At 38.7% G+C, this 12274-nt stretch overlaps 1 protein-coding gene across 12 annotated transcripts in view; it reads left to right on the forward strand.

The window, feature by feature from the left end:
* The window catches only part of PPP1R12B (protein phosphatase 1 regulatory subunit 12B), a 243447-nt gene that overhangs the window by 183804 nt on the left and 47369 nt on the right, over positions 1 to 12274 (forward strand). Inside the window, exon 20 of one of the 12 annotated variants that reach the window (XM_032288765.1) lies at positions 8538 to 8711. The exons of 10 other annotated variants lie outside the window; for them this stretch is intronic. In XM_032288765.1, coding sequence (XP_032144656.1) covers positions 8538 to 8585 — 48 coding nt within the window. In that variant the 3' untranslated portion in view covers positions 8586 to 8711. Of the gene's footprint in view, positions 1 to 6720; positions 8766 to 12274 lie in introns of those variants that run through there. One more of the 12 variants, XM_032288770.1, reaches the window with a different exon arrangement.

A 12274-nucleotide genomic window follows, 5' to 3' on the forward strand; every position in this document is an offset into this window, starting at 1 on the left:
GGGCTTGTTTTTTTCTTGTAAATCTGTTTTAGTTCTTTGTAAATTCTGGATATCAGCCCTTTGTCAGATGGGTAAACTGCAAAAGGTTTTTCCCATTCTGTTGGTTGCCAATTCACTCTAATCACTGTTTCTTTTGCCGTGCAGAAGCTGTGGAGTTTGATTAGGTCCCATTTGTCTATTATGGCTTTTGTTGCCAATGCTTTTGGTGTTTTGGTCATGAAGTCTTTGCCTACGCCTATGTCCTGAATGGTTTTGCCTAGATTTTCTTCTAGGGTTTTTATGGTGTTAGGTCTTCTGTTTAAGTCTTTAATCCATCTGGAGTTAATTTTAGTGTAAGGTGTCAGGAAGGGATCCAGTTTCTGCTTTCTGCACATGGCTAGCCAGTTTTCCCAATGCCATTTATTAAACAGGGATTCCTTTCCCCATTGCTTGTTTTTGTCAGGTTTGTCAAAGATTGGATGGTTGTAGATATGTTGTGTTGCCTCCGAGGCCTCTGTTGTGTTCCATTGGTCTATATCTCTGTTTTGGTACCATGCTGTTTTGAATACTGTAGCCTTGTAGTATAGTTTGAAGTCTGGTAGTGTGATGCCTCCTGCTTTGTTCTTTTTGCTTCCTTTTGCTACTTTTAAGCTAATCAAAAAATATGTAATATACCCTTTTAGTGCTTCTGAACAGTTCGGCATTTTTTTTTTTTCTCATCAAGGTGCTATGAGCATTTGGCAGGGTAATTCTTCACTATGTGGGTCTGTTTCCAGCATAGAAAGCATTCAGCATCCCTGATCCTGGCATTTGAAATGCCAATAGCACCTTTCAATCATTGTGACAACCAGTGTGCCCACATATTTTCAAAAGCTCTTGTAGTAAGTGTTGCCCCTTCCGCTCCCCATGAAAAACCTCTGCCCCTTCTACCTTTATTGATGTTTCTAGCCTATGTGTGAAGGTTAGAAAAAGTGTGAAAAAAAAAGTGTGAAGGGGGAAAAGCTATGTTTACATTTAAAAGAGGTAGGTTTCACTTCTGTTTTCCTTTGTAAGCCATTGCTAAACTTAAATTTAATTGCAAAGTACTAAACTCCTGAACTAATTCTAGGACAGGTTTGCAGAATGATTTTCTTGCTTTTTTTTTTAAATCCAGATCATGGGAGAAAAATTTGACCTTAAGAATGATTTTCTTAAAGGGCTTTTATAATCTCTTACCCTTAAATTAGAGTTTCTGAGACTTAAACATTCATAACCCTAGGGCATGATTATTTAAATATATAAGAGCAAGATTGGGAACATTTTGTTGGCTAGTAAAGTTATTGTGAGCTCTATGCTATGCAACTTATAGATCCTGTATTGCTTTGCCTCTCTGTTGCTGCCTTGTATTCCAAAATAGCACTATCTCCTCCCCCTACTCCCAGCAACTCACTAGAGTATGCATAAGCTGTTAGTGGATATATTTTGTTGGTCTGATTTTAGCTTTTATTGCTTGTTCACAAAAAACACGTGTCAAAGGCCTTTTGTTACTCTGAAAGAATTACATGACATTTTTTTCCTCTTTTTTTTTTTTTGAGACGGAGTTTCACTCATGTTACCCAGGCTGGAGTGCAATGGCGCGATCTCGGCTCACCGCAACCTCCGCCTCCTGGGTTCAGGCAATTCTCCTGCCTCAGCCTCCTGAGTAGCTGGGATTACAGGCACGCACCACCATGCCCAGCTAATTTTTTTGTATTTTTTAGTAGAGACAGGGTTTCACCATGTTGACCAGGATGGTCTCCATCTCTTGACCTCGTGATCCACCCGCCTCGGCCTCCCAAAGTGCTGGGATTACAGGCTTGAGCCACCGCGCCTGGCCTACATGACATTTTTTTGTTCTGCATTTCTTTACATGTGGAATGAAGGCTGACTATTCTAAAATGATTCATTTCAAAGGAGAAGTGATGGTAAGTGATTCATTTTGTGGTAAAGTCCCTAATATGTCTCCCTTACTCAGGAGCATCTGTGCAGGAGTCAACATTAAATGTGAGTTATCATTATTTATCCTTTCCATCCCCCACAGACGGGGAGGATTGTCACGTGACATAAACAGGATTGAGGTGAAAAAATCAGAAGAAAGAAGTGACAAAGGACCTCCTATTTCCTTTGGAACTTCTTATTTATCTCTTGCCCCCGAGTAATATTTGTGGCCGTTCTAAGTACCCAGTAATAAAACGTCACTATAAAAGCATAGAATAGTAAAGGAAGCTGTTATGAATTCTTGAGTGTCTTCTGACTTGGCTGTGTGCTATTGATGGTCTCCTTTAAAAGCAAATTGTTTAGTATGAGATCAGAAACTATATAAAATTATATAGAACAGTAGGGCTTGATATTAATATTAACAGTATGGAGATCTTTGTCATGATACAAATTTTGAGATTTCCTATAATCTCTTTGAAGACATGAATCATGTCTTACTTTGTATATCCCTATCCCTAAATAGTACCTTGCATAGAATATGAACTTAATAGTTGTTAGTTGATGGAAGAAAAGTATCAGTTGAAAATAAAAATGAAAATATATTCATTGCATCTTATATTCATAAATAGGCCTGAAAATGACAGCCCCATTCCAAAAGGAGGAACAGAGATCTTAAACTATACTTCTTAACTGGTAATACTTGACTCATCACCTTCTTACCTAAATCTGAACTAAAATACTGTATATTGTACCTACTCAGAAGTTTATAAACCTACCAAAAAATTGATTTGAGGAAGAGGCAGAGACATTTTTGAAAGACTAGGTAACTTCTACTTAACTACTGATCTCCTTTGGGCCTTGAAGGATCTTGTGGTTTTGTTACCAGAAAAAGTTCGATCTGGACCCCAAGAAAAGGTTCTTAGATCCCACACAAGAGAATTCAGAGCAAGTCCATAAAGTAAAGTAATGAAAGCAAGTTGATTTAGGAATTGCAGGAATAAAAGAATGACTACTCCATAGACAGAGCAGCCCGAAGGGCTGCTGGTTTTATGGTTATTTCTTGATTATATGCTAAACAAGGGGTGGATTATTCATGAGCTTTCCAGGAAAGGGGTGGGCAATTCCCCCTCCCACCTTGCAACTGAGGGTTTCTCCCCTTTTTAGGTCATATTGGGTAACTTCCTGATGTTGCCATGACATTTGTAAACCACCATGTCACTGGTGGGAGTGTCTCTTAGCATGCTAGGTATTATAATTAGCGGATAATGAGTCATGAGGACAACCAGAGGTCACACTCATCGCCATCTTGGTTTCAAAGGAGATCAGTAGTTAGGTAGACATTACCTAGTCTTTCAAAAATGTCTCTGCCTCTTCCTCAAATCAATTTTTTGGTAGGTTAGTTTATAAATTGAGTAGGCACAATATATAGTATTTGGGTTTTTGCTGGCTTCTTTATCGCAGCCTCTTTTATCAGCAAGGTCTTTGTGACCTGTATCTTCTGCTGACCTCCTGTCTCATCCTGTGACTGAGAATGCCTTAACCTATTGGGAGTGCAACCCAGTTTGGTATTTATGCCTGGCTTCTCCAACAATGAGAAACTTAGTTGCCATTTTTAGTATGTGTACTTATTTGCTCAATCCCTTGTATAAAGCAAATCCCCTAAGTAGACCAGGCTACAACCTCACCACTGTACCCTCCTCTTATTGCCAGGGTTTCGCCTTCTAAGAAATAAGGAAAGTTGGGAAGAGGGAAGGCAGAAGATAGGTAGAGATAAATTTTTCCTTAAAGCATTTGAAAAGGAGATTCTGTCATCTCTTTCTAGTATAGTAGCCTTTTACATACTCACAAGGAAAATAAGTGCATAGAATATAAAAACTGATATTTACGCTCTTTGCTTCAGATTTTCATTTAGGTTCTTACATATATTTTATAAATGCATATGTGCATGTTAACCAAGCACTTTTTTGTGATAATGACCATGTATTGAGCATGACCACATGCTAGGTGCTGTGATGGATGATGATGATGATGATGATGATGATGAGTGTGTGTGTGTGTGTGTGTGTGTGTGTGTGTGTGTCCGTCCCCTAAACCATATAACAACTCTGTAAATAAGCATCATTATCACTATTTGGGGGGTGAACCAAGTAAGATTCAATGAAGCTGAAGAACTTAATCATGTCAGGCAGTTAAGCAGGGGTTAGAATTTCAACCCAGGATATCTGACCTCAAATCCACATCCTTCCCAAACCATGTGTACGGCACTGCGGTATATTGCTAGCATTGGGAATCATCACTGGGGAGCATTTTACCAAACATCACCCTTAAACCATGCCATTTAGATTTTTTCAATTTAAAAAATAAGAAGAGGAAAAAGTAGAAATTACTCAACTGGTTCATTAATTTCTTCCTTTACTAAATTTTGGGAGAGTTGAGTCAATGAGAGTTGATGATTAGGATTCACATCATGAGGCATTTTATTGGCTTATTCACACATTTGATGTGTCCCATCTCAAAAACAAACACATGCAGTTTCTCTATTTGATAATCCTTATATTTGTTGGAAACTCTGTTGAGCTGACTACCTGGGGCTCTTAATTCAGTTATAACAATACCCTAATGTTTATAGACTTTTTGTCCCTGCAAGAAATAAAATAGATGAACCCAGCATCCTATCCTACTTATCTGGAATGAGTTCTTTTCTAAAGAAGTGGTAGTTTGCAAAGCTCATCCTTCAGAAGTCTGTGGTCAAGAATATTTCCATTCCGTTCTTATTTTCATAGGGGAATTAATGTATTTTCAGTCAGAAAGGAACAATAAATGCTTGTTGGCTGTGTTGAAAAAAGTTAAATCTACAAAAGGACAGGTGAAGAAAGAACGAACTTACATTCCACTTTCTGGAGAATTTAGTTCTGTTTCTCTATGTATCTGATGTGTTCCTGCAAGTGTCTCAAATACTCAGAATTTTACAGAAGGATTTGAATTGTTACATCTTTTCAGATCTGTTTTTACTTCACTTTAATCAACCAAAGCTTATTCTTCAGGCAGTTGTGTTTTGCTTCCCTCTTACTGGCTCTATGTCTTTGGCCAAGACACTTAACCTTTCAGAACTTCACTTTCTTGATCTGTAAGATAGTAGTACAGTCACGAATCCCTTAACAACAGGAATACATTCTTAGAAATGCATTGTTAGGCAATTTCATCCCTGAGCAAACGTCATAGAGTGAATTAATGTAGACGGCATAGCCTACTACACAGCTAGGCTACATGGTATAGTGTGTTGCTCCTAGGCTACAAACCTGAACAGCATGTTACTATATTGAATTCTCTAGAGCTGGAACATGGTAAGTATTTGTGTGTCTAAACCTAGAAAAGATATTGTAAAAATGTTGTATAAAAGATTAAAAAATTATATACCTGTATAGGGCACTTACCATGAATGCACCTTACAGGACTAGAAGTTGCTTGGGGTGAGTTGGTGAGCAAGTGGTGAGTGTTTCTTCAGTAAAAAATAACCTTAGCTTACTATAATTTTTTTTACTTTATACATTTAAAAAACATTCTTAATGTTTTGACCCTTTTGCAGTAATACTTAGCTTAAAACACAAATACATTATACAGTGGTACAAAAATATTTTTTTATATCCTTAATCTATAAACTTTTATCTATTTTTATTTTTTAACTTAAAAACTTTCTTGTTAAAAACTAGGACACACACACCTTAGCTTAGACCTACACAGGGTCAGAATCATCAATACACTGTCTTTCACTTCCACATCCTATTCCACTGGAAGGTCTTCTTCATACATGGAGCTGTCACCTATCATAACAATGCCGTCTTCAGAATATCTCCTGAAGAACCTGCCTGAGGCGATGTTACAGTTAACTTTTTTGCATATAAATAGAAGGAGAAGTACACTCTGAAACAATGATTAACAATATAGTATGGTAAATATCAGGTGATAGGAATTTTTCAGTTCCATTATAGTCTTATGCAGCCACCATCATATATGTGGTTTGTTGACTGAAACATCAGTAATGCAGGGTATGACTGTATAGTGATATACTTTTCAGTGTGGTTGAGAGGACCAGGTGAGATAATATATGTTAAAACAGTTTACAAAATAAAAAAGAGTTTGTCGTTGTTATTACTCCTAGAAGTGGACATAAGATCGAAGTAAAAAGAGGCCAGTTTGAAGTAAAAGAGGTTTACATTCCCTCTCTAATCACCAATGAGATGAAATCACTGTATGAACCTTACAGAAACAGGTCAGGAAACTGTGTCTGATTAAGTTGTTCTTGCCATGCCTTTAAGGAATAATGTAAACTGGTGACTTTCATTCAACATATTAAAAAAGTGTCACTAACTTTTCCCTAGCCAGTCATGCTACCAAGAATGGGAATGTTAGTATTTAGGTTTACATCAGTATTTCTTTAAGCGAAAAGATTTAATGGAGACTCCCTCTTATCAGATGAGATTAACTATATAAACTGTATCCATAATATACATAATAGAAGATCTGAATTCCCAAGATAATTGGCATTTTGTTTTTTTGTTGTTGTTGTTGTTTTTTTTCTTTTGAGGCATAGTTTCGTTCTTGTTGCCTAGGCTGGAATGCAATGGCACAATCTCGGCTCACTACAATTTCTGCCTCCCGATTTCAAGCGATTCTCCTGCCTCAGCCGCCTGAGTACCTGGGGCTACAGGTGTTCCCCATGATGCCCGGCTAACTTTTTATATTTTTAATAGAGACAGAGTTTCACCATGTTGGTCAGGCTGGTCTCAAACTCCTGACCTCAGGTGATCCACCCACCTCGGCCTTCCAAAGTCCTGGGATTACAGACGTGAGCCACCGAACCTACGACAATTGGCCTTTGAGACACAGTATATTCTGGTTTATGATAGAATTGATCAGTCTTCTTAAGGAAAACTGAATAATTTCCAGGACCCCTAATAAAGGGGTTTTGATTCATTCCCAATCTAAAAGAATGAGTTTATGAAACTCTTTTCAACCTATGTTCTTCAGACAAACTTCTAAGCAGCTGATCACTTACCTTGATTTAATTTCACAAAATTGATCACAGGAATAAAGAAGTTGTCAAGGCAATTAGAGGGAAAGGCATGTTGAGAAAGTCTGAAGTGAAAAGTATAAATTTCATGTGGAAAAAGGGAAAGCAGGATAGCGTTTCCAAGAATCCAGAGAGAATAGAGTTGTTACTTTGGGGATAAACCCGTCAGCTTAGATAGCATTTGGCCTAGAAGTTTTGGTTAGTGTAGTGGTAACAACAGAGTGCAAAAGATTAAATTTTAGATGTTTCTTCAAGGTCAAATCCAAAATCCTTCAACACCATGCAAATAAATTCCTCTCTTTTTAATTTCATTTTCCCTATACTACTGAGTCCTGTAGTCTTGCAGTTGCACTACTGTCTCTGTTTTCTCTCTTCATTTCTGACCCTTCTTTATTTTCCCTCACCTTTATACCCTTTCCATTGTCATCTTCCCTGATTTTGGTGGCATCTTAGGAAACTCTGGTAAGCTTTACACTTACAGATCCAGCCAGTAAGGTCTGTAATGTACAGAGAGCTTTCTTTCTAGTGAGCCAGAGCTTCAGTTTGCTTCCTCATGGTGCAACAGGAATGACATCTCATTAAAATTGAACATAAAGGCCCAAAGGTGCTTTGACTAATGTTTCTGTCTGGGCATTGCTACTTAAGAGGTCTAGAAGTTGAAAAATCCCCCTCTCATAATATTCAGAGCAGTCATCTTAGAGACTGCTGCCTACTCTGAGGCAGGGAACACTGGAAGGTTGGTGAGATTTGCCCCTGGGCATGCCCCCAAAGAGCCTCCCTTTATTCCTAGAAGCTGGCAGGCTTTCTTTTCCTCCTACAAGTGGCAACCCGAATTCTGAGTTGAAAGTGAATCTTTGCCCTTGGCTCCTCTCCAGCATTCCTCAGTGAGCGAATAGGGATTTGGAATGTCAGAAAATAGAAGAGGGGAGGGGAAAAGATGTGTGTATGACTGTGAGTGTTTATATGTAAAAGCAGCTTCGTCTGGGAGGACTTAGGAAAACTTGACTTCCTCAGACTGTTTCCTTCTTATAAACTCTTGGTTCCTTATTTGTTGTTTTTTTTTGTTTTTGTTTTTAAGTTGTTTGACCTGAATTTATCATAGTAGTTCCAAATGCCTTGCAGCCCAGTGGAGTCAAGCTAAGGAAAGACAGCATGATTTCCACCGGATTTGTATTTCTTCCCTCTGGATAAAGTGATAGTAGTTGTTCCCAGACTCACTGCCAGCAGGATCCAAGGTCGTCTTTCCTCTGGGATTTAATCTGGTGTCATCGGGAACCTAGACTCAGGTTTTATTGGAGAGCCAGCTTCAATAAGAAGTGTCCTTTGAGGAGAATCAAGGACCCAATCTAGGCATAAAAGGTGTTGCTCAGCACAGTATCCTCTACGTACGGTAAGCTACCAGTCCTGAGAACCTGTGGTTGAAACTGAATTGAAAATATTGATGGAACACGCCTTTCAGACTCTGTGTAACTGGGGACTGGTTCAGCGCTCAAGACTATAATTTACAGGGCTGCTTTTATCCTTTATTTAGTTCTATCCAAAGTCATCTTGCATCAACTCAAAAGGAGAGATTCTGTGAGGGTAACCTACAGGGGAAATTTCTCAGCTTTGTGCGAAGAATCCAGTGGTTGAGTGTCTGTCTACATCCTAAGGAACCATGTCCTCTTTATATACCCGAAGTAAAGAATTCACTCGGAATAGGAAATCTCAGTCTGATTCTCCCCCAGCATCTCCCTCCCCGACTGCCAAGACGCTCCGAGTAAGCAGCATTTTTTATTTACATATGTTCATAGCTGTGTCAAAGGTAGAGAATGTGTGTGTGTGTTTGTGTGTGTGTGTGTGTGTGTGTGTGTGTGTGTGTGTGTATATATATATATATATATATATATATATGTAACTTTGGGGGTTAGGCTTAGCGCAAAGGGATTTCAGAGCATATGGGAATCAGTAGAGGAAAAAAGAAAATTTGCAAGTAAAGACCCTGTAAGATCCTCTGCAAGAGGTTTTGGTTCATAATACTTAATATAATCTTAAGTAAAAGCAGACTTAAATATGTCAGACTACAGTTTGTGCCTTTTAGCCTTTAACCTTCAGTTATAAACTGCTTAACAGTAAGATTTTGCAGTCCTTATCACCTTATCTTACGAGGCTTTTCTTAATTTCTATGGCTATTTTAGTCACTGCCTTTCTTGTGTTTTATTGGTCAATGCTATGTTTCAAGAGAAAAAGCTCTGAAATGGCCATGAAACTATATACATTAAGCTTCAGTTGTGTGAGTTCTTTGTGTGCATTTGTGTATGTATGTATGTGAGGTAGAGTATGCCTTTGCCTATTTTGTATGTGTGTTTGTGAGAAAGACCAAAATGAGCAAGGAGTTACGGCCACTTGGAACTTTACTACTTAATCACCAAGTACCTTCAGGAAATTTCATGCTTAAAATCCAAAGAACTAACTCTTGGCCATTGGCAACCAGCTGTATAGAGGTGTTTATGATGTCCTAGGCAGAACTATTTGAGACTTTCCTCCATTTTCTCTGTGGAATGTCTCAATGAAGTGATTTACATATGGGCATTTGCATCTAACTTAGTGTCTTCCTCTGTGGGAAGCTGACAAAAGCAAGAACTGCTACCAATTGCAAGTGGTGAGAAACTCTGATGGGCATATTAGGTAGCAGGCAGTATGGTAGTTCCTTTTGTGGGAACTAGATTGTGCTTTGCTGTATATACAGAGTAAGAAGAAGGATTTTCCTTCTTATTTTTCTTATTTAGGAGGCTATAGGGAAAAAATCTGCAAGAAGCTTTAATAGACTGGTGTGATTTTTATTTTCCAATTATTTTGTATCCATTTTCAATGTCTTTCTTACAGTATAAATTACCATGTAGTAGAATTTGATATATGGCATGTTGGTCTAAGACCTCAGCTAGGGATGAGAATACCAAAAGAATATTGTTGCTTTTATTCACAAGTTTTAGTGAAAGCACCAAGAGGGGCCCCAATATATATGTTACTGTCACTGAGTTCCAGGAATGTCTCTTCAACACATAGACTGGTACCTTTTTTTCCCAAGGAGACGCAGAATGCTTTCTCCCTACTAGCTGTTGGGAATTTTTTGGTGGCCAGCAATCGAGGTCTACAAAACTGAACACCTTACTTCAATTGGTGTTTATCTTTGCTTCCTTCCCTCTTATCATACTCAGTAGTACCTTTAGTTGTAAAGAACCCCTTACTAATGTCTGTTCACCAGTATAACCATAGCTCATAGAGAAATGTGATGAGCAGTCGACAATTACCTGTTTGGTGACCTTCCCCCATTTTCCCCTTTCTGTTTTTCCTTTGCTTCCTTAGAGTTAGGTACTGCTTTCATCTTGTCTCACTTCTAATAGCTGCTACTACCCTCCCCACCCTTGTTTCACCACTCCTCACCCCTGCCTTTTAGACAGAGGTCGCAATGGGAGAAAATCTGAATTACAGGAAGCCAAAGTACAGATGGCTTAATAAGAGACTGCTTCCCAATTTTAGTGGTCACTGGCTGTGGATTCCTACAATAATATCAATTTACTCTAACCAACTTCCAATGTCCAAATGGCTTGAGACTATGATAAAGAGAATGCTGATTTTCATATACCACTCATATTCCATTATGTTGCTTATGTGTTTAATGTCAGAGTAAAAGATATGCAAGACTCATTTGGAGGCTGCTGACACTAAGGACTGGTTATAAAATGAAGATTTCATCTCTTAAGATCTCCCTAGCCTAGTTCATTTTCTCTCATGTCCAGCTAATTAGGGTACTCTTTAAAAACTGGTTTTGAGTATTCTTTAACAACTGGTTTTGTGATGCTGTTCTTGTGCTCATATGCCTTTTGATGCCTGGTTGTAACTGGCTAATCCTCAGCTACCCTGAAAGGTGGGTATTGCTATCCCCATTTTATATATGAGGAAACTGAGATACATAGAAGAGTAGCAGCTTGCCCAGTGTTGCTCAGCTAGTAAGCAGCGGAGCTTTGATTAAAACTCCAAGCTCTTGGACTGGGCATGGTGGCTAATGCCTGTAATCCCAGCACTTTAGGAGCTGAGGTGGGCAGATCACCAGGTCAAGAGATCAAGACCATCCTGGCCAACATGGTGAAACCCCATCTCTACTGAAAATATAAAAATTAGCCAGGCGTGATGGCACACACCTGTAGTCCCAGCTACTCAGGAAGCTGAGGCAGTAGAATCTCTTGAACCTGGGAGGTGGAGGTTGCAGTGGGCTGAGATCGTGCCACCACACTCCAGCCTGGTGACAGAGTGAGACTTTGTCTCCAAAAAAAAAAAAAAAAAAAAAAAAGCACCTCTGAGATCTCTGACTCTAAAACCCCATATTCCCAGCAACATTGGAGTATGTCTCAAATATATTTGAAGGTCAAGTTTAAGAATATGCTAACGGGCAAAGATGACAGTTAAAAGCTTAAGTAGCTGTGGGAGTCCAAAATTTATCCTTGATGGAGACACAGGAAACCGAAATTGCAGGAAGGAGGAAAGCTGTATTTATAGGCCAAGGGAGGGAATTGACAGGCCGTAATTGAATCTCCTGTGTCTGGTTCTCAAATCCCAGTCATATTCTCTGGGACCATGGACCCCACAGAGCCTGAGACCTTGTGGGCTTCAGGGTCTTCATATTTCTCTTAATAGTGGAAATGCTTGAGTCTTTACAATAAAGATACTGGGAAGTTTCTATGTGCATTTCAGAGTTAAAGTCAGGACAGCTCTCTTACTGTCCTCTTCCAAACTTCTTTGAGACTTATATACATACATACAGTTTCTTCTAGAGATGGCACAGAGTTACAGAGGGACAGCCCCTAATCCAACATTCTTCAAAACAGAGGATTGAAATTTCAGCCGGCATTTAAAAGTTTGATTCTTTTTTGAGTGTTGTTAACAGGGCTAAATAGTAAATGCCCCCATATAAGGAAAATATCCTCAGAACTTTAAAATAATAGCTATTGACATGGAGAGAATATTTTGGACACTGTACCCTTCATCTAATGTTCAAGAAGCAGTAAAGGCAAACTATAAACTGTAACTCAAACTTAAGTTATTATTTTTAACTTGAGGAAACAAAAGGCAGGTTGATTTTTCTGTGACTAGAAAACAAATTTTTATCTTATACCTTTACTTTTAAACTCCTAACAGCAGCTGATACTTTTCACAGTTCAGTGTTTCTGTACTCATATGCCTGTGACCCTTGAAAATAATATAAAAATCGGCCGGGCGTGGTGGCTCACG

Source organism: Sapajus apella, unplaced genomic scaffold (assembly GCF_009761245.1).
Source record: "Sapajus apella isolate SASKATOON/1434 unplaced genomic scaffold, GSC_monkey_1.0 scaffold22, whole genome shotgun sequence".
NCBI lineage: Eukaryota > Metazoa > Chordata > Mammalia > Primates > Cebidae > Sapajus > Sapajus apella.